Raw genomic sequence first — 27,707 nt, 5'->3', positions numbered from 1 at the left:
CTGGGTCCTGATGGTGAGCGTACCCAGCCGTCTGGACCTTGGCTGCACAGTCACCTGTAGGCTACCGTACAATAGGTGATGCTCACTCACGAGCAGCCGAGACGGTTCCCGGTCCAGAGGTGGAACCTTTGGCCCCGGGAGCGGAGGTACCAACGGTGGCTGGTACCTCCATGGTCCCTGTCTTCTTCTTCCCTCTTCGGGCCCCGTTCCTGGAGGAACAGGAGGAGCAGCGGAAGACCCACTTGTCTCACCGGAGCAAGACAGACCCTTAGAAGTCCCTCTGCGAGACTTCTTAGGGGGGGCAAGGCCACCTTCTTCTTCCTCAGTTGGGGGGCCTTGGAAGTCGAATGGGAAGAGGCAGCAGAAGACGACGATGAAGACGAAAAAGACGACGACGATACCTTCCTCCTCCTCTTCGCCAACTTCTTCAGGACAGTAGAAGGTTCTCCCATCCAGGAAGGAGGACCTGACAAAGCAGCAGTGAAGGGAACACTTCCCCGAGGAAGGTTACGAAACTCTCGTATGGAGGGCGAAGCGTCTGCCACCACTGAGACTGGTCGGTCACGCGAATGTTACCGTCCTCTGGGTCGGGCTGAGCGTGCACCTAACTGGAAAAAGCCGATACCGTCCTCCAACTCGTCCAAGTCCTTGTCGAGGCCGAAACCTCTCAAGAGGACTTGATGGGGAGCCTACACCGGTCTCTGTGTGGATGGTCTCGCAGGACCGTCAAGTCAACCCTGGGAACCGAGCAATCACCGCAAGAGTGATCACCAGCAAGGCGCGAGTCACCTGAGCGACTCGCTCCTTCTTCCACCCCATGCCCGAGTAATGATGGTGAGCGGACTCAGCATCAACGACTCTGGATGCACGCGAATCCAAAGATTAAGTGCACTCGGGGACTCGCGAACGAGCGCCCGACACGGAACTAGTCTTAGGGGCAGAACCTCTAGGACTAGCAGCAGAAGTGCAAATTGAAGTTTGCGCTTCTACGGCTTCCGACACGCTAGGCCCTGGGGACAGCATGACGGTTCCCATTCCCGAAGGAACGGAGATCCAGCAGAAGACCCTAACTTCCTCCTCAGTTATGGAAACAGACCCTTAGAAGTCCCATGACGAGACTTCTTAGGGGGAGACAACCTTCTCCTTCTATGGCAAAGAGCCTTAGGAGTCGAAGGGGTGGAGACTGATGAAAATATGATGATCTCGAAGAGGAGGATGACGACACCTACCGAGCTCTTCCTCTTCGATTCCTCCAAATTCTGCCAGACTTCTACCATCAAGAAAAGTTAAACATAGAGAAATTACCAGAAAAAACAAAACAAAGGACCAACCTCTGAAGTTCCCCTCAGTAATTCCCAAAGCGTAAGGGTAATTTTGGATGAATACATGTCTCATTACAGGATCAATATCACTCACGTTAAATACAAGTCTCGTCCTCATATTAAATACAGATCTCATCCTCACATTAAAGGGCTAAAGTATGTAAATAATAAAGATGTTTGCATACCTTTGCCGCCGACTCTTAACACAAAGTAGAAAGGCTGCTATAAAGGCTATCGCAAAAGGTGGGTTTGCATATTAATTGAATTGATTGAATCTAATATTAATATCAAACACCGTATATACATATTCAAAAAACAAAAATAAAAAAGGAAGATCCCACCGGGAAAATGATCAATGGCCAGTCAGCAAGAACTGACAAACACACGTCTTCTTCATAAGACGGCCGAAGGCAAAGTGGAGTGTTTACATCCAGGCAGGCTGGCCTACCCGCCTGCCACACGGTAGTTACTGTCTAACCACCTTGTTCAAGCATTTAATGGCCATAATTTAAGCTATGCCGAAAGTAATTCCTTATGTAAAGGACCGAGGGTTTGTATATCGTGTATGAATATATGCAGAGTTCATAGCATAGTACTTCTTATGTCTCGTGAGAGGTGGGGTTAGTAGCTTGGCAGAGCCCCTAGAGTGAAGCGAACCGTCCTGGTCTGACTGACTGGACGTGCCCCGACAAGGGAAACTGAAGAGATGATTTGGGATTCTGCGTAGCTCCCACCAAGGCTTCCAAGCAAGAAGAGTGTAAGGACCGAGCCTGAGTCCTACTTTAAAAATTGTTGAACCCACGAATGAGATCGACAACTTCCGAAAAGGAAGACAAAAACTCTTGTGTCTCTCCCTTCTCCAGCTCCGGCAACGGAGACCGATGGCGAGAAAAATGTGTAGGCTCCTCTAAAGCACCTTCCTCATTAAAATCAACGGAAGGATCATCAGCCCACGCGCCGGATCCCAAGACGAACCCACTAGAACACTAGGAACATCACTTCGCACTCCTCCAACAGATGACTCATTAACATGTCCATGAATGGTCACAGGCGTAGCAGACGTACAAACGTGAGTTGGAGAGGAATACCGAACACTCGAGATCGAAGGAGAATCCCCCAGAGTTGAACTCTTGGAAGCACCAAGGAGAGGGGCAGGCAAACACTCCTGCTGCACCAACTCCATGCTCACCACCTCTTGACAGGCGCCTTAAGATCCTTACAGCGACGAAAAGGCCCTGGAGAAGTAGGAGCACTTGCATCATGTGCATGGATAGGGGAGGTTGCAACACGCTCGCGAATCGATGCAGAGGACAAAGCAGCCACTGCAGTTTGCACAAGGGAAGATACACTGACACTCCGAAACACCAACACTCAAGAACACGTCCGCATTGTTCCTCCCTCGTAGGCGAAGAAAGAGCAAAGTCCTTAGCCTTCCAACGCTTGATACACTGACGTGACGTAGAAGGGGAAGAGGGAGAGGATGACAGCACTGGTTTCTTACGCAATCTCTTCTACAGGAGGTGGAGATGATGCAACACGTTTCCTTCCAGTCCTCCCAGCTGACAAGGCAGCCAACTTATCATCCATACAGAGTCCAACCTCTTAAGCACCGCCTGGCATATAACCTCAGACTGATCTGCAAGAGAAGGCTCTGATGACATGGAAGGGAGATGCAGCGAACTGGGCAGCAGAGACGAAGTCACAGCTGAGAGAGGCAGTAAAGAGTAGACGACTGGGAGTGATGTCATCGATGGAAGTGACGTCACAAGTGGTGATGACGTCATGGTTTCTCCTCAGTCTGAAGAGGAAGCAGATGCCACTGGCGGAGGAATACGCAACAACTGATCCCGTGACATCATCAACAGGGCTGACGCCACGGCTTCCCTCCGACTCGAAGTGGCAACAGTCACTGGCGGAGCAATACAAGATGGCTGACCTCGGCTACCCATGAAGACGAGGCAAGGAGGAGGGGAGAGGGCCTGGCCAGCCTGAGGAGGCGGGTAGCGAGCCTCCAGAAAGTGCACTAGCGACCCCTCCAAGGACAGGGGATCCCCTGGCCCGAGAATCTTCCAAATCGCCGCCATCTTAGACGCCTCCGACTGGAATAAATGAGAACAATGAAAAAGCCTCCCCCTTCCCGGGAACCAAATTAACTCCCGAAGAAGACGGGGCGACATCACAAAAATTAGGCTGGGGGCCTCCCGATACTTCCAGTGACGAATCAATGGAAGAAGAGGAAGGAGACACAGGCACAACGCTACTATGGGGGTGAATATTGCAGGAGACAAAGCATCGGGAAGAGGCGAAAAACCTTCCAATGAAGGAAGAGTCGAAACCCTCTGATGCTCTCTCGCTATAAAACGACTTCCACTGCTCTTTAGGCCATGCCTGGCTTTCCATGCAAGGATTCATTATAATACAAAAAATTAGAACGGCACCTGCTGCACATGATGTGGGGATCGGTCGCCACCGAAGCCAAAAAAACGAGAACATGGAAAATCTGGAATTCTGGGGCACACACGTTGACAAGGCCAAGGAGGAGCAGAAGAAGCCATAATATCAGCCACACACACACACACACACACTAAACACAAACGAAACGGGCAATGAACCGGGTAAAGGCCAAGAGAGGTCAACCACAACTCTCGCCCAGGCGGTTAAAGAAAAGACTGACACAGTGGTGTAGGTGTGTGGTCCTTGACCACTCCACCTAATCTACGCATGAGTTGCCAGATATCACAAGATTCCTTGCTTTCATCTGCTTTTTAACCAGATCCAGCTAGGTGCTAGAAATGATCCTGTTGTTAAGAGCTAAGGTTTGTTCACATATGAACAATGCAGCAGACCCAGAGACAATAGAAAGTTTAAGTTTAAGAGATGATTTAAAGAAAATAGGAAAGTGGTCAAAAAGATGACAAATGCCTTTTAATGTGGATAAGTGTAGTGTTATAAATAGGAACAAACAACCCTCATGCTAACTACATGCTGCTTGGGAATAACATAGTGTAGAACAAGAAGAGGACCTTGGAGTTATTATTACCATGGACTTAAAATCCACAAAACAGTGCATAAAAGCTGAAAAGAAAGCACAAAACTAGTAGGATACATAAAGAGGCAGTTCAAATACAGAAACAAGGAAACGGTGTTGCAGCTCTACACATTAATCGTTAGACTTCATCTTAAATATGCAGTACAGTTTTGGTCACCAACACTAAGAAAGGACATAATAGATTAGAAAGGGTATAAGCAAGAGCCACAAAGTTAATTCCATCCATCAGGCAAATAGGTTACCGAAAAAGACTAGAGAGCCTGAACATGTATGGCTTAAAAACACGATGATTGCGAGGACAACTGATAGAAACATTAAAAATACTGAAAGGCATAACAAAAGTAACCAGTAACCTATTTACATTAAACAAAAACCAGACAAGAAATGGAAATGGAAACTAAAGCTGAAGAGATACAACACATCCCATTGTGGGAACTTCTTTACATACAAGATATGTGACACATGGAATAAAATGCCACAAGAAGTTGTAAACAGCAACAGTGTGGAAGAGTTTCAAAGAAAGCTAGACAAAATCATTAGGACACTGTGAATGAACATTAAAACCTGCTCCTACAGATAAGTGAACACATGATGTCTCCTCGGATGGACAAAAAGGTCTCTGAGACATCCTAATCCATGTAAATCTCTCTCTCTCTCTCTCTCTCTCTCTCTCTCTCTCTCAAGATGTATGTATGGTGGATGGGAGAAATGCTGCCTAAAGAGGTTCATTTCAATCTTTTGATATCGTAAGGAGTTATATTCTCTCTCTCTCTATTATTGGCTGTACATACAGTGTTCCCCCATATTTGTGGGAGATGCATACCAGACACCCCCCTGGCTAATAGCTAACCCGCGAATAGTTGAAGCCCCTATTTTATTAGGTAAAACTCAAGCAAACCCACTGAAAATGTTTATACTACTTGGATTTTTTAATAGTTTTATCACAAAAAGTGCATTTTATGATGAAATTTATTTTTCAAAATGGCAAATTTTTAATCAATTTGTATTTTTCATAACTAACTAACCTGAGGTCTTGAGGTCAGGACTTTTTGGTATAATCTGGTTTGTTCCTATAAGAATATTGACCCAACGCTTCAACTCTTAGACAAGTAGTTACAGTTAGTTGATAGATTGGTTCCTTTGCAGTAAAGTACTGTAAAACCATTCTTCTTAACGAAAGCTCGTGAAATATGTTTCAGTCTCTGATCGCACAAGGTAGTCTTTATTTTGTTGGGAGTAGAATTGGTGGCGATAGGTATCCCATAAACTAAGATTCAGGACTACTCATATAGTGAGTTTCGGGTGTATAGGCCATGAAGAGAACTTCAAGTCGAAAGTAGAAGGTGGAACTTCTTTCTTTCACCACTTGAGGTAGACAAGCCTAAGTAGTGCATTCGTAACCTAGGATGCTATAGCCCAGCTAACTGAGTCATACCTTTTAGCCTAACAAGTGGTTAAATTCGTAGCCTACCCCAGCTAGTCCGAAGCTACCACTACTATCTTAGTTTAATCTGAGTAGTAGTTCTTAGCTTAGACCGTCCAAACTAACTGGTTTGGGCATACATGTGCCAACTTAGCCTAGCTAATGGTTGCAGTCTTGGCTTTCGAACCTACATTTACTATCTTAGCTTAGTCTGAGTGGTACAGTTCTTAGATAGCTTAGCCTAACTCCTGGGTTAGCTGGTTCTGGCATACAGGTCATACATGCCAACTTAGCCTAACAATGGGTTGATGACTTAGCATGGCCTTGCTACTTGAACATGCCTTTACTATTTTAGCTTGGTCTGAGTAGTAAGGTTCTAAGCACAGCCGAGCATAGACTAGTACCTAGGCTACCCATTTGGAACACTTTTACCACCTCAGCTTAGCAGGTTGTGGTTGTAGCCTAGCATGTATAGTCCAACTTTTTTGGATGACTTTACCCTAACCTAAGTCATTGAGTTTCTAGATTAAGCTAGTCTATCCTAGCCTAGACTAATTAGCGTACTTCTCTGATGGACTTAGCCTAGCCTAAATGGAGGAGGAGTTAGTCTAGCCTAAGTGAAGGAGAAGTTAGCCTAGCCTAATTGGTGGAAGAATTAACCTAGCCTAATCAAGCCACTGTGAACCTGGTCTTGCCAACTTAAAATAAGCTAACATGTTCTTAATTGTCTATATAACCTACTTAGCCTAGTCCAAGTGGTTGTTTGCTAAACTAACCTAGCATCTTCAAAGGGGTCTCTTCCATCCTGGCCTAGTTTCAAAGTATTGAAGTCATGAACCAAGCATAGTGGGTTTGAGCTTAAGCTGGCTGAAGCAAGTCATTAAAACTTAATGAGCTCTGCAAGAGGAAGGTGGAGAATTTCCAATTCTTCAAGAGTGAGGTTGGGTGAAGTGACGTTGGGTACAATTCTGTGCTAGGTTGCTCGAGAATAGCACCATGGGGTTTCTCTTTGGAAGGTAACACATTGAAATATGTCTGTATAGTGTAACAGATCACCGCATAGGGTGTTTCGTGGTTAGAAAGTAACATTCCTTATGAAGAATAAGCCCTGTCCTGTTAACAGGTTAATTCCTTGGACAGGAGGATAATTAGGACGTGTCTGAGTAGAATATATTATCATAGGACATTCCCTTGGGTTTTCCTATGATATCGTCTGTATAATTGAAGACCAGTGTGAGGATTCCATTTGGGATACTAGGAACAACCTGGAGGTTATGCAAACCCTCCGTTCTACCTGTTCCACCATATCCTGAACAGAGGAAGGGGTTCCAGTGACTGAGGAGGACCCAAGATGAGTGACTGATAAGGTTTATCTTAGCACAATCTTCTCTACCAGATTCGTGTGGGGAAGAGGCACCACCGACAGGTAGAATTAATATCTCAGGTCTGACGTTTGCCCAGTAGCCTTTCAAACTAACAGTTTTAAGATTTTGGGTGCAGAGCATCAGCTCAGATGTAACACGACTCGAGAGTTCTTCGGCTCACATATACAGAATGACCCTTCGGCCGTGACTGCCTTCATAGAGGTGGTTTCTGTCCATTAAAGGCATTCTGTCAGTAGACAATGATCTTGTGGAGCTGTTGTCAGAACCGAGGGAAGTCTTTACCTGTATGGTGATACACATTTGACCGATGATTGGGTCATCCGGTATTTGAATATCACTTCACACTGAGTAATCTTCAGATGACTCAGGAGCATTGAACTAGCTGGTGCACATAAGAAACTCTGATCTACTACGTGAAAACATACTCTGTATCAGAGTAGACACGCTGGGTTACTACCAAGCCCATACATCAGTCATGTTACAGGAAACTGACCAGGGAAACTGTCTTTCTCTGACCTTGGTAGAGTGGGAGTACTCCATAGCCCGGTTTTTTATGTAGATTCACAAGTAGTTGGGAACAACAGTTTCCAATTTGCCCCAGAATCCAGGATAATGAGCCAATGCAGCACAGGTCATGATGACATATATGTTTTTTAGTCACGCTCAGTATGGCGTGAGTTTGCATTAGAGACCTTCAGGAGGGCCGGCTTTGACTTGTCAAAGTACTCTGTGGTTATCAAAAGAACTACATCACCTAGAACATAAATATGGCAGATGTAAGGAAACACAAGCAAAACAGAGCTAAAGTGGTCAGAAATTTCCATGTATTTTTATTTTTTGAGGTGATCAGTCAAGCCTACTCCTTGTTGTCAAGTTGTACCAATTGGGTCATACAGAAGGGAAGGTCATCAGAGGCATACGTGACTTTCTGGCAATTAAGAACATATCTGTTAAAATGATTGTGACGGTTGGTTCATGACTGTATTGAACCATTTTTCATGTTCTACATAAAGAATATTACCCACAGTTCATTGGACGCTTATTGGAAAGGTTCTTTTAGAACCTTGTACGTCTTCGACATGTTGTTTGACAAAGACTTTTCGTTGAGACAGGTCGAGTCAGGAAAGAAGTGACAGAAGGCCCTTATGTAACAGAAACAAGAGTGTAATGATGGAGGGAAGGCAAGAATCCATGACATTTAGAAGAATGAACTCATATCGAGCAATTTTAGGAAGGTGTCTGTCTGTTCTTTGAAATTTGAGAGTTGGTTCATTGTTATAACAAACCACTTTCAATTTCCTGTACATAAAGGAGGTTGCCCAGAGGTCCTTGGACACAATTTCCTTGGGTCCTTTGGTGGCTGCTCAACAAATTGGTAGTGGGTCAGTTGGTATCTTGTCTAAGATGATGGTATGAATGTGAAATGGAGGAGATAACTGGCCTCTTTCCTTTTCAAATTTTCTTTTTCCTTCTTTACTTTGGGCAGTAAAAAGAGAGTACTGTTGATATTTCTCATAGAAGATTACTGTGGATACGTGAATTTCCCGCATAATCGAGTATATGTTCCAGAGAGAAATCCACGAATACATGAGTCCATGAATCCAGAGTCCGCAAATATGTACATATTTCCAATGGTAAAATGTTTAAGATGACTTTGAACTGATATCAATATCATTTCAAAGATTAATAAAATAATAGAACAATAATTTAAGGTATATTTGATTGAGGATGATACTTTAAGTATACATTTGATATTTGAACTTTTAAGATAAGCGGTTATAAGCATTTTTAGAGGTGGGGGGTTCTACAGACTTAAAGATTATAGCCATTCGTGGGGAGAGGGTCTGGCATGCATACCCCACAAATACGGGGTTTACTGTATACAGTGGACCCCCCTGTATTCGTGTTCTCCGGATTCGCAGACTCACACATTCGCGGATTTCTCTCTGGAACGTTTCCCCATATTATTCGAGGAAAATTGGCATATTTGCTGTATTTTTCCATGAGAAATATCCACAAATTCCTAGTTTTTAAAATCAATTTTATCATGAAATGCACTTTTTGTAATAAAAATATTTAAAAAACCAAGTGTTTTAACTAACAAAATAGGCTAGGCTGTTTTCAGCATTTTTATAGGGGTTCCAACTATTCGTGGGTTCTAACTATTCAGAGGGGGGTCTGGTACGCATCCCCAGCGAATACAGGGGGACCACTGTACTACATATAATTAAAATTTGTTATAAATTCACAAATTTTGAAAGTAGTTTGTATTTTTACTAACATACAAACCTGAGGTCTTTACATAGGCATTACCTTCAGCAAAAACTGGAGCAGCCTATTCTACACAATAAAGTTGTTTAGTAGTTGCACTACTGTAGGGTGAGGTGAGGGGTACCCTCACCACCTCCCTTCACTGAATAGTGTAACCACTTGCCTTATGCCCAGGTAACCGAATGAGGGGTGGCTAGAGGTGGTTAGTTTATGTAAAGACCTCAGGTTTGTATGTTAGGAAAAATGCAAATTACTTTTAAAATTTGTCATTTGCTCCTACATGAATAACAACCATTGCTCCTTACATAGGAAGACTTACTAATTGGTGGGAGGAGTTGACTTCCTAACCGACTGGAGGTTCGCCTTATCTAGGACTTTTTCCTGGTCGTGCAATGTTGAGCACAGGAATCAGTGCCATACTCCTGAGCAGAGGAACAAAACTGTGCTCGACTGTCAACGTCAAGGTTTTTCAAAGTAATGGGTTTGAAAGCAGCATTACTCCAAAAAGGCATTGCAGAATATTGTGTCGAAGATAATAAAGATTAGATAAGTAACAAGTTAGTTTTATTGTCTGTCCCTCTCTTCCCTTGCTCGATAGAGGGTAGAATTTGCTTTTATTAGATCATAACAATGAAAGAATAGAAAGGCTGATCACTCGCCTTCATCTGTGTCCGTCCAGCGTATGACGGTCTGGGAACCTATCCTCTGCTCACTGTGAGAGGAAGGTACTTTGAAATGAAGATGGCTTAAATCCCTTACAATATATATATACCCTCAGTCCCCGGTTATTGGCAACCTCGATTACAGGCGATCCGGTTTTACGGGGCATATCTAGCGCCAAAAATTGTCAATTTTCGTTGCCAAAATATGCCGATTTCCAGTTACTGGTGCTGATACTAGTATTAACACTGATACATACCTAACAGAGGCGCCATTAACCACTGACTGTCAACGATAAGCGTTGATTTTCAGTTGTCGGTATTTTCGCTTCTCATCAAGTTGTCAGAAGAGAACCTCTGCTGATAACCAGGGACTGCCAGTCTATTAGTGGCACTGATAACCAGAAATCGGCACAATATTTTCACGATTTTTGGCACTAGAGAAGCCCCTTGAAACAGGATCGCTGATAACCGAGGCCGCTGATTACCAGTGACTGCCTGAATATAGTATATACATACATACACAAACTGAGCAAATTAACAGCTCTCCTAGGGCTGGCCTGCAGGATTAGATTTTTTTTTATTTGCGTGGCTAGGAACCAACTGGTTACTTAGCAATGGGACCTACAGCTTATTGTGGAACCTGAACCACATTATATTGAGAAATTAATTTCTAATCACCAATACTAAATTCCTCTGTTCCGCATTGGCGGCAGCAGGGAGTGAACTCAAGCTACCAAATTGAGAGGTGAGTACGCAACCCACCCGTCCAATGAGGGACTATATTAGTGATTTAAAATTACACACTTTCTGTAACCTTAAACAGGTGACTCACCTATAAACACAGGCTCCTGTAACTAACTCCCAGACACAAAGCATACCATCTTGGGAACCACTGCCTATGATAGCTCCAACTCCCATGTCAACAGTTACATCTTCTCCACTGACTCCCCCTAAGCTACCATCCACAAATACTGACGTGATAGGTCCACAGTGACCATGAAGTGTGAACAAGGCACTTCCATCAGCAATACAGAATACCTAGGAAGAATGTTACCAATTAGATACAATTAATAAAATAGAAATCACTATATAAGTTCATTTTGCACATTTACAAAAACATAATTTATATCTTTACATTAAAAGAACATAATTTATATCTTTACATAGTTTCCAATTAATATATTTAAGTTCAAGATAAATGTTAAAAAAATTTAAAAGTACCTTACGAATACATAAGAAAACAACACAAATACAATGTACAAAGGGGAAATATAAACTAAAAGTCACAAGTAACTACTATATAAAAACTACAGACAAGTTTTCTAAAGAATCCTGTAAATTGTATTTAAGATGTTTCAAAGCAAACCTTCAGCCCCTTTCTGCTTTCTACTTTTCTTCTAGCATCTATAGTATCTTTAAGCCTAGTTCTCCAATTCTTTTTCAACTTTACCTTGCTCAAGTTTTCTCTTCCCCCTGAGGAGCAAATCTACAGAAATGCCCATTGAGTCAAGAAATACAACTTGGTGACCCCTACTTTACAAAAAATATATATCTCAAACCAGCATAATGAGAAAACATAACACATTAAAACTTAATGCTTATATATGAAAAATAATTATTTCCCAAGCCCCTATTTATTAATACTGATACAAAAGACCACCTATTCACAGGTTAGGAAGAAATTAGATGTGGAATGGTAAATAAAGAGTACTGATAAGATACGTGTGTTGAGACTGAGAGGGTATGGGCACTTCCTATGAATGAGTGAGGAGATTAATAATGAGTATTTGGTTGGAATCTTAGGGTTGAAGCTCAAGAGGGAGGCAAAAGATTAAATAGAGAGATACAGTGGAGGAGGATTTAGAGCAAAAGGGTCAGCAGAGAAGTTTAAAGTAGAAACACTTAAAAGAAAACACAGTAAGGCAACCAACCCCTTAGGAGAGGGATGGCTGTGGGGATGAAGATGAATGACTAAAATATGACTACAACTAACCTTAAGGGTATGATCATGGGCCCCGGTAATAAGACGCATATGGTCACAGGTCATAACTGTGATAGGTTGCTGATGAGCACGGACACCTGCATATCTTATGAGCCTTAGAGACTCATCATAACCAAATGTCCAGCCGCCATGACCCATATCCTGGCTACTACCCCGAGTATGACCTAAAATGAAACCAAATAATTTTGGAAAATCTTAATCTTACATCACTAAGGGTGTAATTTGTTAAATAAGATCTAACCTATTTATAAAGAATAAGCCCTTTAGGCCAGGACTATGAGTCAAGAGTTTTAATTAAATTGCCTAGTTAAATCCAATAATAATATAATAATAATAAACTGTGTGGCACCATGGCAGTGGTTTAGGTCATCGATATACTGGTTAAGCAACACTGGGGCTGGTCAGTTATTGGATGGGTGACTGCTCTCCTCAACTTTGGTTTCTTGAGAAAGGATCTTTATCACAATTTTTCAAAAGACAAAAATACACTTTACAATATGCATTAATTACCTTAGTTTGATGTTTGTTTGTTTGTTTGTATGGTATTTTTACATTGCATGAAACCACTGGTTATTCAGCAACGGGACCAACGTCTTTATTTTTATGTGATTACATTAATATCACAGTATGGCACTCCAATCAGTACAGTAAATAATCATTTTTATCATACAAATCAATATTTTGTCATACAACAATATGAAAAAATACAGTAGGTAATTATTGAATACAGGCAGTCCCTGCCTTACGACAGGTTCGGCTTACGACGTTCTGAGGTCACAACGCTTTTCAATTATATTTATCAGAAATTATTTCCAGGTTTACGATGCATGTTCCAGGGTTACAGCACCTACAACGCTGATCTGGCAGAAGAAATATGACTCCAAAAATGCTAAATAATCAATATTTGAAGGGTTTTTTTATGAAAAATGCAATAAGAATGCAGTTTACATAGTTTTTAATGCACCCAAAGCATTAAAAGTAAGGTTTTCTTAGGATTTTTCATGTTCCGGCTTACAACAACTTCAGCTTACAACGCATCTCAAAACGGAACCCCCTTCGTAACCCCGGAGACTGCCTGTAAACAGTGTTGTTATACAATAATACCCTAATCTTACACGATTTGAGTTGCACGAATTCACAATAGTGCAAACTTTTCATTGGAACCTAATCCTGGAGAAATCCTGCAAAGGTGTTTGCTCAATTTTTTTTATGTAATTTATAAGTTTTCAAGCTTTTATTTGTAAATTAAATAAAATTAAATAATAAAACATTTTTTTCTCCTCTCTCTCTCTTTTACTGAGATGAGAGAATTTTTATGGTACACATAGCATGTCCATACTATGTTTATTAATATTCTCAAATATTAATAATAATAATATAACTGTAATTATAAAATTTGTGATAGTTCTTTATAGACATAACCTTTTCATTTCACTTTTAAGTAAGAACAATTCTCTATCTCTCATACTGAGAGGAGAGAATTTTTATAGTACATCTATTATATATATACTACAGGCGGCCCGCGGTTAACGGCGCAATCGCTCGACAGCGAATCGGTTTAACGGCTGTCGTAAAAAATATTCATTAATAAGACATTTTAAGGTATTTTTCGGTCAACCACGCCGCTAGCGCCGTTATGTCTAACGAGTACATACATTTGTAGAAATACCGTTCAGCCCATAAAGGTTATGAAATGATATTAAAAAATTGTATTGAGAGTTATTACACGAGTATTAGGGTTAAATATATGCCTCTAACTCTGTTCTATACCGAAAATATCGAGGTAAATGAGTGTAAATTTAGCTTTGGATGTGTTGATTTATAAATGTTCAAGCTTTTATGTTTAAAATGTGTATGAAAATGTATTACGTATAGGTATTTTTATTTCTGCACATAAATATGATACAAAGGCAGCTTTTGAAACTGCCCTTCACCTAATCAAATATGATGTTTTTCTCATGTTCATTCTTGTAAGCCACCGTCTGCCGCTCTTCCAAAAATATAGTTAAAAAAAGTGCAAATTTAGCAATCGATGTGTCAATTTTATAAATGTTCATGCTTTAATGCTTAAAATGTGTATGCAAATGTATTATGTATAGGGTATTTTTAATTCTGCACAGAAATATGATACTAAGGCAGCTTTTGAAACTGCCCTTCACGTTATCAAATACGATGTTTTTTCATGTTCATTCTTGTAAGCAGCTGCCTGCCACTCTTCCGAAAATATCAAGTTAAAAAGAGTGCAAATTTAGCTATCAATGTGTCAATTTTGTTCATGCTCTTGTTTTTATTTTTGTACATAAATATGATACAAATTAAGGCAGCTTTTGTAACTACCCTCCATGTTGTCAGAGGATGTTTTTCATGTTCGTTCTTGTCCGCCACTGTTCCGAAAAATGCATGGTGTTATTTTATTAATTATGCATCTTTTCCATAAATCCTTTAAAAAGTTATACATTAGTTCATTCTATCCAATAATATTATATGTATTCCCATATTATTGTACAGCAAATCTAAGCTAGTATTCCGCGGAGCGGCCAATGTTTTGGTTTCAAATCAGCTGATGGCGATCATGAGTTTGTTTCGCCATATTTAACGCAATTCTGAGCGAATTTTCTTGCTTCTAGTTGGCATAAACGAATATCTAGATAGTAGTTGACTTATATCAGACAATGTTATTTTTCCTTATACGATGTGTTTTTAGGTGGAAATATGAATTGAATATGTCTCATTGTGATTGGGAACATTTTTTTTTTTGTTAACAGATTACGCTGGCGGCATTTTTATTGCGTGAAAAAATTACGAGATTCCGTTCGCAATTTTCCTTTATATCATCATAATACGAACTTTACATTATGTATCTTATAACAGCGTGAAACCAACAGTAAAATGTTTCTTCAAGCCCAGTAGTTTTGATTAAAATTATTTTATCTCAATTTTATCTACGGTTATGTTTGATGGCATACGTTTACTGGAGTTTTATCCTTGTTGCCGATGCACGATAATAGTCATTAGCAGCTTGAACAGTTTTCTAAGCTTCAGTTATTACTAGGTTTAAATTTAACAGTATATTTCCCGATTGATCTTTGATCTATAGCGAATAAAGTTATTACATTAAGATATCTCAGTTCTATTCTACATAACGTCATTTATAACAACTACGGTAATAGTGTACTATAGTACGATGATTGAAATACAAGTCAGACGGATGTTATTGAATTCGGTTGTACTTTAAAGAAAAAAAAAAGTTGGTTCACGTTCGGTTGTTCATGGCTGTACACGTTTATGCAATGAGTATAAAGTTAAAACCATACTTTAATCATTCTCTTTTGCTGTTTTTGATCTTATGTAACTAGAAGATGGGATAAAGTTAGGCTATTGTAATTTGATCTCTCATAAAATCGGATTATCGTAAGACGAATTATCGCAACTTGAACACCACAGCTACCTGTACACTGTATAACACCTTATGATATCTTTACATACTCTAGACACCCAAAGGATTAAAGCTAGGCTTTTTTTCACTTTACAGTATTTATATAATACTATAATGTACTTTACAGTAAATTCTATAGATCTATACTGCATAAATATAATTTTACTTATTGCGCCATCGCGGGATTAAGGCGCCGTTTGACTGGTCTCGGGTGCTGTTAACTGGTCTAGAATTTTGAAAGAAGGTGTGCGGCGACCGTAGGCTTTAAAATAGCTTAGCGTCGAAAATCACTTAGCGTCGGCGGCCAGGAACAGAACCCCTGTCGCTAACCGAGGGCCACTTATATACGTTTATTAATATTTTCAAATACAGTACAGACCCGGACCTCGATGCTAATTTGTTCCAGAAGAAGTGACAAGATGTGATTTTGTCGTGATCTGAATTAATTTTTCCCATACAAAATAACGGAAAATGGATTAATCCGTTCTTGACCAACAGCTATTACCCTAACCTTGCCTTTTAATACAGAACAATACACATAAATACACAGAAATTACAATTAAACACGTTCAGTCTAGAATAACACAGTGTTTGACAAACTATTTTCATTTCAAAATATATACTGTAGTAAAGTAACTGCCCTACGTACACCCAATCTGGCCATATTACCGATGGTTGACTGATCACCATAGGCTAGTCTGGGTGCGTAGCATGTACTGTAAGGGGTAAGCCTAATTATTGTAGCTAATAAAACATTGAAAATCAAGCCTACTTATTACAGTAAATTAATAAAATATTAAAAATAAGTGAATTATGTCTGTTATCATAAACTTAGGAAAAATTCCCAAAGTTACATCACCAGCTAGTGGCATGAGCAGACATAAACAAACCATCATACAGTCTACTGGAACTGTATACAAAATCACTTTAAAATATCTTTCAATACGTGCTATATTAAAAATCATTTTTATAAAATATCCTTGAAAAATTGCGGCACTTTTCATAGCTGTTTTATGCTTTACTTGACATCATTATCGCTGGAGTTATACCCATTGGAAGTAAATCCTCATAAATGTAATCCTTTAAAATTGGAAAGAATTTTATTATAAAATACCACCAAAAAAATATTGCCCTTTTCTGGGCGCCTAACCTGTGTCACCCAGTGAAATGTTCCTATAGCACTCATTTCTAAGGTATAAATATTGCTAAATATACAAGAGAAAAAGCTACATGGATTATACCAGGATAAACCTTGTTCGCTCACCCCTATAAAGGGTGTCGGTATAAAACTGGGGCGAGTGAAACCACTACCAGAGGTCCCCTGCCATTTAGTCTCTTCCTTTCTCAATTTCCCCCGTTCCAAAGAGGTGCCGCACCAAAGCCACCTACCGCCCGCTACTGCTACAACTAGCGCCTCGATAGTCATTCCTTTTTATAGCTCTGGTGTATGCCCACGTGTTGTTTTGGAAGCCACTTATTTTGGATTTATTTAAGATGTCTGAGTGTCAGGAATCTTCTGTATCAAAGTTGAGTACTGCAATTATCAATTTGTTATTGTAAGGGTAGCGATTTTAATCATAAGTATGTTTTAGGCGTTTGTTTATATAACGGGAGCTCCGCATGTGCCGCTCCCGAGTCAGCCAATACATACATCGCTACCCGTGAACTTTTTATTCATGACGACTTTCAATTGGTCTTCCATACTAATTGTAGTTGCCTCGATATTGATTTTGGCATTTACTCAAGAATTTACGAGTTTATTATAGATATCCTGACGTTTTATGATATGTATCCTGGTGTGAGGGTTATCCTAGCCTACCCGCCCAGACCTCGTTGGTTTGGGAAGTAGGCTAGGCTGGGATTCCTTTTATCCTAACCGTATTGGCTTCTCCCCACCGATTCGTTGGATGGGGAGCTGAGCCTTCTCCCTTTTCCCTTGGTCTTCTATGAGGAGGCTACCTCCTTCACCTGACCAGGCCGAAAATTCACTGATGGGAGGGGTGTATGGCCCTTATGGGCCTTCGTTTCTGTTCCTTGAGCCACCCTGGCCTACCTGTCCAGATCGTGATTGAAATTACGTTTTTGGAAGGTTAGGCTAGCTGCTCAGAGCCTCCCTGGCCGACCTGACCAGATCGTTCCGATTGTGCGAAGGTTAGGCTAGCCGCTCATTAGAACAGTATACGCATCTATCCCCCTCCTTCTCCTCATTCTCCCTTATCCCCTCTCGCGCCAGGGCTATTATATTGTGTTTATTATCATATGATATATCGTATCGTTGTATTGTACTCAGTGGACAGTCGGCCTATAGGTCGGCTGTCCCTGTGATCGGTTGGATCCACGACTTCTCGGGAGGTGTCCCACCTGGCCGGTTGTAGTGACCAACTGATCGCGAGTGGACCACCCCTCTAGACGACCTCCCTCCCCCCAACCCACCTTGGTGGGGTGACACGCTTGCCAGTCGCTACCTCAGGTAGCCACACGAGCCCTATCCCCTCTTGCAGGGGGAGGGTAGGATGAAGGTAGGGTGTAAGTGAGGCAGTTGGTACACGGGCTAAAGATCTGTCCTTTAGCCCGTCTCAGTCCTCTTCTTCATCCTTCCAAGGGTTTACCAAGAGACCTACGACTTCTAGGGACAAGTCAGGGTCGGTAATCCCTAAGGTCAAATCTAAAATAGACACTCATAGGTCTATTACGAAGTCCCTCCCTAAGCCTTCCAAACCGAAGCCCCTTAAAAAGCTGCTCCACCAAGACAGGGGTTGAGAGCAAAAGGGTCTAAATCCAGATCCCAGGATCCTGGATTTGACCCAACAGCCTTTTCTAGCATGCTGATGCAAGAAATGGGGAACTTGGTACAATCCATGTTCCAAGAGATCTCGGCTCAGCTGGTCTCGAGCCTGGAGACGTCAGGGCAGTCAATTCAGTCGTTGGCAGAAAGGCTGAAAAACCAAGAGACCTTGATGCAGGGAGTCCTCCAGTCCGGACAACCACAACAACCCCTGGCTGTACCGGACGCATCTAAGCTACCGCCGTTCAAGAATAATAACCCTTGGCAGCTAGCAGCACATGCCCCCTTCTCAGAGGGCATGCTGACGATTGAAGGTTGCGGAACCCAGCCAGTAGAAGATTTTGAATTCTACCCGCCGGGTCTCCAATTTCCCTTCTCAGGATATGCGCGCCTTACTGAGGAGGCATTGATAAGAGAAGACAACGTTCCCAAAGAAACTGTCATCTTCCCCAGAGACCAAGCCCAATCAGCCTGGGTTCGGACTCTGACAGACTGGGAATGCACTAATACGAAGTTGACACGCCACATGAGTCCCTTCACGATGTTTGTGGTGCCGGATGACACTCCCATTCCATGCACCTCCAAGGTAGTGGAGCTAACACTTCAGGCAGCAGCAGAGGACAAACCCATGCCTCAGCTCAGAGAAACGGATTTGCCTTCCATGCTGTTCCCGGGAGGAATGGAGTGCTGGGTAGATGCCCCGGCAACTTTCTCTGTAAGCAAGTTGAGCCAAGATTGTGCTACAACCCTCTTTAGCGAGCGCTTACCCAGGCTCCCGGAGGCACTGATAAAGGCGGAGTATAAAGCCAGATGTCGGTTATGCAGGTCCATCAATTCCGCCACTATAGTGGAAATGATGACCCTGGTCCACACGGACGAACCATTGTTTAAGATCTTGACGAAGTCATTACTTCACACCTTACAGTGTGATGTGTATGACTTCGCAGTAGCCAGGAGGAACTGCAGAAAGCACGTTTTGGCCGATGCTTCCATTCGCCATGAGCCAAATAGGCTCATCAAAGCCTCGATGTGGGGTGCGAACCTGCTCCCCGAGACCGTGGTAAACTGAGTCCTGGGAGAAGCAGCAAGTGTCAATCAAAGGCTGCGAGTTCGTTGGGGCCTTATCCCCAAGAGGAGGTTCGAACCCTATGGAGCACACCCCAGGGGCAAGAAGAGAGCAAGGAGGTTTCAGTCCTTCCAGACAGCTCAACCTCAGACGATGGTCCAGGCTGTCCCAGTAAGCCAGTTGGCTTAACCCTCCACCTCGAAAGCTCAGCCTCAACAACAGTTCGTGCTGCTGCAGAGCCAACCCTCTCAGCAGCCCCAAACCTCGGCCACTTTTACCTCTTCCCCGGCCTTTAATGCCTCCTTTGAGAACCAAGGGGTATTTCAGGGCTATAATAGGTTCGCAAGAGGTAGTCGAGCCAGAGGAGCTTTCCGCAGGGTTGGCAGAAGAGCATTCGGCAGAGGCAGAGGCTTCCGAGGAAGCCGGGGTAGCCGATGCTCGGCTAACCAGTGAGACTCCTCAGGTATTTACAAAGATAGCAGAGACAGTAGCACAAGAACTGAGAGCTCAAGGGATAATGTTAGTAACCTACCTAGACGACTGGTTCATCTGGGCCACAAACGACAAAGAATGTCTCAGAGCAACCCACAAATTGATAAGATTTCTGGAATACCTAGGATTCCAAATAAACAACAAGAAATCCTGGCTTACTCCGGCACCACGTTTTCAGTGGTTGAGAATACAATGGGATCTCAATTCACACAAATTTTTTATTCCGCCGGAGAAACGAAGGGAAATAGCAAAGGCTACGAGGCACTTCCTCAAAGGCAAACAGACGTCCTGGCAGAACCAAGAAAGAATCTTAGGTTCACTCCAATTTGCCTCAGTAACAGATGTTCTATTAAAAGCCAAACTGAAAGATATAAACGCTTAGGCAGTAAGATTCTGCGGTAAAGAAGCTAGCTTCTTTCCTGAAAGACTCAAAGGTAAAGACGATGACTACGAATCTGGCTGTTACTTTCTTTAGGACCCTATTTGAGAAGGGCCTAGCAGCTAGTACTATTACTACAACTAAATCTGCCTTAAGGGAAATATTCCAGTTTGGTTTTAACATTAATTTAACAGATTCGTATTTTTCGTCCATTCCGAGAGCTTGTGCTAGATTAAGACCAGCAGACAGACCTTATACAGTCTCCTGGTTTCTAAATGACGTACTTAAACTATCTTCAGACACTGACAATGAATCGTGTCCTTATACAATCGTGTCCTTATACAATGGGTATTGGTAAGGGTGTTGATGAGGCTAGCCTTCTAAGTCCTCAAGGTCATTTCTTGAGTACTTCTAACTCTTCCACTCCTTCTTCTTCTAAATCATTCCAAGGTTTCACCGGGGGATTGCCTCCTTCTAGGTTGCAACCCTCCTCGGTGATACCTAAAGTGAAGAAACTTCAGGCAAAAACACTGCAAAAAAGAGCTTCAGTACCAAAAGCATCATATGGCAACCTCCCTAAAAGCGTTCCGGCATCCCATACCGGAGGTACTAAAACCAGACAGAAGTCCCTGTGAACCCACCCATTGTTTCCTCACCCTATAGGCCCTAGCTTGGGTGCTATTTTCAGGAATGACTATCGAGGCGCTAGTTGTAGCAGTAGCGGGCGGTAGGGGGCTTTGGTTCGGCTCCTCTTTGGAACGGGGGAAATTGAGAAAGGAAGAGACTAAATGGCAGGGGACCTCTGGTAGTGGTTTCACCTGCCCCAGTTTTATACCGACATCCTTTATAGGGGTGAGCGAACAAGGTTTATCCTGGTATAATCCATGTAGCTTTTTCTCTTGTATATTTAGCAATATTTATACCTTAGAAATGAGTGCTATAGGAACATTTCACTGGGTGACACAGGTCACTGCCCAGAAATAGATTTTTCCTTTGTCAAAATCCCTTTAGTAAGCAACAAAGCTTGAAGTCAAGCACAACTTGGAACTACGAATTATGAGCATTGTAAGTCAAGCAAGACTGGGATTTACAGATAATACATAGAATGTAAAATGTTTTGGCAAGCAAAACCAGTCTGAAACTGACTAAAACACACTTCATTTACAATCACCTGATATTTTAAGATGTAACCAAAACCAGAATGCAAATGGCACATCGCTGTTAGTATTATAATTCAATATGGTAATAATACATGCAATATGATTAGATACAGTAAACCAAGGATTTTACTAAAATGATCATTATTCTCAATACACAAATATTATTGACTTTTGCTAATGGATATCTGTCAGTGTAACCACCTAACTGGGGGTAACAGACTCTCTCTCGTCTTTTCTCTCCGCTCGTTCTCTCTCTTTCTCTTCTCCTCCTCTCGTCTCCTCTCTCTCTCTCTCTCTCTTATTCCTGATTTTTAATTACTTATTGAAATCCGATTATTTCGAGTTGTAGTATAATCAAGGACCGGGTCTCTACTATATAATAATATGACTGTAATAACAAAATGATGGGTATAATGAATTCTTTCCCTCATCTTTCTTTTTAACTCCACAGAAGCTTGAAGTCCAGAGCTGTCAAATATGTCAAGTAATGTGACAGGAGGGAGAGTGTTGCCAGATTAGTGAACAATGATTTTTACAACATTCTCTCTCTCTCTCTCTCTCTCTCTCTCTCTCTCTCTCTCTCTCTCTCTCTCTCTCTGTATGTAATCTTCATACTCTCCTCTATTTTGACCAATAACTTATTTCCTCTTTAAGGGTAATGTATTAAGCTAACTTTTACAGGGAATTACAGTAACTTTAATTCATTTAAAAGTTAGCTTAATACTTATGTAAAGACGACTCCTCTCTCTCTCTCTCTCTCTCTCTCTCTCTCATAGTTAGTGGTAGCGTATATAATTTTTAATTGATCTATTTTCACCTTTACCTTCTAGAACTGTAAATACCTGTTCTAGAACAGACACACAACTAAGAGTTATATTAGTCTACATAAAAAGCACTGTTTGTTCATGAAAAGGAATTTCAGAAACAAGGATTAATAGACAGAATAAAGAATTTCTTAAAAGTGGTTGAGAAGACTTCTAAAAATAGATTGGTTGGTCAGAAGGGGGAACAAGAGAGAACTATGTTGTACGTATGTAATCTTCACACACCTATATTTTTACCAACAATTTATTTCTTTTTGTTTTGGGGTAATGTATTAAGCTAACATTTAAAAGTTAGCTTAATATTTAGGAAGCATGAATAGGGCCATGTTTAGTGTTTAAATTCTAGAAGTAAGCATTTATTAGCATTTTTAGAGACCATACCAAACTTATGCAAAAATTCCCATTGCGTGAGGGGGGTCTAGAACCTAACCTCACATAAGTTGGGGGTATTACTGTACAAAAAAGAACGAATTAGTGATAATTTTAAAAAGATTAATACTTCAGTGCTATGAGAGAAAATTGTACTAAGAAAGAACATAGCTTATGTATAAAGTACAGGGGAAACTTGATAACTTGTCAAACATTCTGTAAGGTAGATTTATTCAATTTGTATTAAAAATTTTATAGATACTTTGTTGTTTACATATTTATTAATAATTTCAAATAAGTAAATCACTGTTATAAGCATTATAGGGGGCTAAATATATCTTAATTTTACCAGACCACTGAGCTGATTAACAGCTCTCCTAGGGCTGGCCTGAAGGATTAGATATTTTTGCGTAGGGGGCGTATATACTTTCAAGAGTAAGAGTTGTAAAAGTTTACTGATCTAAGATGTGTTAAAAAAATATCCACAATTATATATCAAAAATATATTTCTATGTAAAAATAGGACAGACTTTCGAACACCTGAACAGTGTTCCTCATCAGTGTAACGTTACACTGATGAGGAACACTGTTCAGGTGGGTTCGAAAGTCTGTCCTATTTTTACATAGAAATATATTTTTTATATATAATTGTGGATATTTTTTAACAATTTGTTTTTGCGAGACTGTGAATTTCTTAACAATCTAAGATGTTTTAGGATGTTTTGGGATGATAGCTTGGGGTGATTTTGTTTGAAATGATATTAAAGTTGTTTTCGTATGATAATTTAAGATATATTTTTGTTTGAACTTTCAAATTAAGCAATGAAATGTTAAAGTTATAAGCCTTTTAGTTTATAAGAGACTGGGTATTTGGCTGTTATAAGCCAGTTATAAGTATTTCTAGAGGGGATTTTTGCATTTCCGCAGCAGGTTCCGGAACCTAATAATATGTAAAAGTGGGGGAGCATTGCACTGAACAATCTTGTTTTCCAGGCCAACAACCATATCAGTTGTATAAAACTCGCTGCTGCCTACCTGTAAGGAAATCTTGAAGTAACCCTAAACAGGAATGTTCTACTTAATCTAAGATCTAGTCAATGTGGACAGGTTCAAAATATCAACTGGCTCTGATAGGTTCAAAATATCAATTGGCTCTAATAAGAATAATTGTGAAAGATAAAATCTTAAAAAAAAGTACCTTACCCAAATAAAAATAACAATCAAGCATTTAAAATAAACATTACCACCAATGAAACCCAACAGTTTCAATGCATATTTTGACTCCTTTATCAACTCAATGAAAAAGTATTTAAGTGTTAGTGTACTGCTGACATACATATCTGACTTCCATCATCAACTACAATCAACATCATCAGCATCATGTTCAACATCACAATCATTACTGTTTCTACATCAGGTTTTCCCTCAAGGGGAAAACCTGATTGTTCAAACTCAGCAAACATCCATATGTCACAAGTCTTATAGACTATTAACTTGCGAAACAAACTCCCTCAGAACATAATGTTGAGATGTGAAAAGAGAAAAAAAAATTGTTTTTAAATAAAGTTTGATATATACTTACCAGTAATTACAGAGCTATTTGTTCTCCACATACAACAGCCTAAATTCAAATTTTGCAGGTAGCACTTCGACTGCTCTGCGTAGGTATTGGCAATATTAGGAACAACTTAGCTAATCACCTCATTCTATTTTATGCATAATGTCCATTACAGGGGAGGAAGGAGGGTTCTGATAATGTAATTACTGGGTAAGTATATATAAAACTATTTTACAATAAAAATGTCATTTTAATATAAGTGACTTACCCAGTAATTCCATAGCTGATTCCAAATTGAAAGGAGATATTATACTCCAAAACACAGTCATGTAATGAATTTGAAATAGAAAAGTTGCTAGCACTAAAAATAATGCTTATTGTTTCTTAACAGTTATGAGAGCTACTGCAGGTGGATACTGCCTTTGGTTGGTGCTCATCTTAACTCATAGTGGTGTGGCACTATTACAAGGTTAAATTCACGATAACTGATATATAAGGCTGGCAAAGGCATGGGAAGGAAGCGAGAGAGCAAGTGGATATAGGAGTGCTAGTAGCAAGAGAAAATCGGCACCAGGTAGACATGAGCTGGCGCGGGCACAGGAGGCAGGTGGGGTAGGTGGCGGGCACTCCTGTGCACATGATGGCAGGAGGAAGCAGGAGGAGGGTGGAGGTTAGTGGTGGGCACCTCACTGGTTTTTTGGTAATCTTGTTATGGAGGAGTGATGTAGTGGTTGCATTTGACAACATTCTCAAGGGTCGCTTGTAAAAGAGAGAGAGAGAGGAGAGGCTGGTTGTTTTGGTTGTTGTCTCGTTAGGTTGTTTGTGTTCATTAGAGGAAATAGGAAGTGTTTGGATGGTTTGTGTATTTGCTATATTGTGTTTTGTGTTTATTTGTTGATGTTAAGATAGAATGGGGAAGGTTTGTGTCTGTGCTTTTCCATTTTGAGAGAGAGAGAGAGAGAGAGAGAGAGAGAGAGAGAGAGAGAGGGAGGAGAGAGAGAGAGAGAGAGAGAGAGAGAGAGAGAGAATGGTGCATGGGTAGTTAATGAGTGAATTGTTTGTTGGCAGGTGGTTGGGTTCGTCTGCGGAGTCGGTCACGGAGCCTTGAGGGCATCAGAAGTTACCAGTCTGTATTTGGCAGTCAGTTAAGTGAGGCAATATTTTGGACAGTCAGTCTGGTCAGAGGTAATGAGCTGCTGTTGTATGTTTTCTGGATTTTTTTTTTTCATATTGTGTAAATGAATTTGTTGTGCTTTTATCTGTCTGAAGGTTGTTGAGCTTGCGAGTTTCTGTTGTGTTTGATTTGTGAGTTGTTGTAACTCTTGATGTTGATTGGTGGTTTGTGTTATTGATTTGTTGTGTAGTCTCGATGTTGGCTGGTGTTTGTGTTATTTTGAATTTGTGTGTTTGCTGAGGCTGTAAGTGAGTCTTGGTGTCGTAGGTGTTTGTTTATATAGTGATTTGTTGTGTTGTTTTGAGTAGTTGCATGGTTTTGGTGCTTGTTTTTTTTTTTTTTTTTTTTTTTGAGTATTGATATTCAGCGCGGGCTGTTTGTCTCAACAACTGTATCCAGTGGACAGTACAGCATCTTGCCCTGAATTTCTTGGTAAGTGGTCCCCCCATATTCGCGGGGATGCATTCCAGAAACCCCCCGTGAATAGTTAGAACCCATGAATAATTGAAACCTCTATAAGAATGCTGAAAACCTCCTATTTTGTTAGTTAAAATTCAAGAAAAATCCACTAAAAATGTTTATACTTGGTTTTATTATTAGTTTTATCACAAAAAGTGCATTTTATGATGAAATTGATTAAAATAAAGCAAGAATTTGTGGATATTTCTCAGAAAAATGCCGGGAATAGGCAAATTTTCCACGAATAATGCAGGTAAATGTTCCCAAGAGAAATCTGCGGATGCGGAGGGTCCACCGTATATGGTGAGTACATGGATTTTGAGTTTAGTTTGTTTTCCTCGCTGAACCAACTGTCCTGTACGTACTTAAATAGTAACATAAAGAGGAAAGTGCAACTGGGGGAATATTGTTAGCTGTTACAATTAAAGTAAATGTGGGGAAATCTTGGTACTTAACTTGATTAGCTTTAATTCCGCCACATCGGTTACTGATTACTTTCAAGAAAAATAATAGATCAGTAATCGATTACAGTGGTTCTCCTGTATTCGTTGGGGATGTGTAGCAGACACCCCCTGCGAATGGTTGGAACCCCTATAATGCTTAAAATGGCCTCTTTTGTATGTTAAAACTCAAGAAAAACCCACTAAAAATTTGTATACCTGGTTTTTTTAATAGTTTTACCACAAACCATGCATTTTATAATGAAATTGATAAAAAAACCAGGAATTTGTGGAAATTTCTCATAGAAAATTACAGCAAATAGGCAAATTTCCCGCAAATAATGGGGGTTATGTTCCAGAATGAAATCTGCAAATTTTTGGCATCTGGGCATAAATTGTATGAATAACATTAGCATTTCATATATTCAGACATGTATGCCTTTCAAGATAACATAAATGTATGTGTATTTTTTAAATTAAAAGATAAATTTATATAAAAAAAGTAGTTTTAGCATTAAAGTATTAAAGCAAATTCGTCTCTAACCCTTAAACGCCGGAGCGGTAAATAAAAAAATGACTCCCGTATGCCGGAGGGGTTTGAGAGTGAGCGCGTAAGCGGAAAAAATATTTTTTTCAAAAAATCACAGCGCGCTTAGTTTTCAAGATTAAGAGTTCATTTTTGGCTCCTTTTTTTGTCATTGCTTGAAGTTTAGTATGCAACATCAGAAATGAAAAAAATATCATTATCATATAATAAATAATGCGATATATGATAGCACAAAAACGAAAATTTCATATATAATTGTATTCAAATCGCGCTGTGCGCAAAACGGTTGAAGGTAACAAGTTACTTTTTTTTTCGTTGTAATGTGCACTAAATTGCGATCATTTTGATATATAACACATTGTAAAACGATAAAAAGCAACACAGAGAAAATATTATCACAAAATAATGCATGAATTCGTAACGCGCTTACGTAAACACATATTTTTTTTTCAAAAATTCACCATAAATCTAAATATTGTCCTAGAGACTTCCAATATGTTTCAGAATGAAGACCAAATGATTGAATATTTACTATACTGTAAGAATATTAGCTTACAAATGCAGTTTTCGACCATATCTGACGAGCTAAAGTTGACCGAATGTCGAATTTTTTATATATATTTTTTTATATGCAATTTATTTCGGAAATAAGAAAAAGCACAAACTTTCAAAATTTAAATTTTTTCGTTTTATTCTACATGAAATGCGCACATTTTCATATATAAAACTCTATGAAATGCCTAATATGAAACGGAGCAAATATTCCGAGAATGGGACTTACGCATTTCGGAGATTTGTGGCGGAGAATCCGCGCGCGGAGGGAAGGAAAGTTTTTTTTAAAAATTCACCATAAATTTAAATATTGTGCTAGAGACTTCGAATTTGTTTCACGATGAAGATAAAT

At 40.3% G+C, this 27,707-nt stretch overlaps 1 protein-coding gene across 1 annotated transcript in view; it reads right to left on the bottom strand.

Annotated features, from left to right (window-relative positions):
* The window catches only part of LOC135217178 (sterol regulatory element-binding protein cleavage-activating protein-like), a 184,931-nt gene that overhangs the window by 31,846 nt on the left and 125,378 nt on the right, over window positions 1-27,707 (bottom strand). The window contains 2 exon segments of the mRNA XM_064252899.1: window positions 10,945-11,150; window positions 12,106-12,278. Coding sequence (XP_064108969.1) covers window positions 10,945-11,150; window positions 12,106-12,278 — 379 coding nt within the window.

Source organism: Macrobrachium nipponense, chromosome 7, assembly GCF_015104395.2.
Source record: "Macrobrachium nipponense isolate FS-2020 chromosome 7, ASM1510439v2, whole genome shotgun sequence".
NCBI classification, from domain to species: Eukaryota; Metazoa; Arthropoda; class Malacostraca; order Decapoda; family Palaemonidae; genus Macrobrachium; species Macrobrachium nipponense.
The sequence above is the reverse complement of the archived record's forward strand: the minus strand, read 5'-3'. Positions and strand labels throughout refer to the sequence as shown.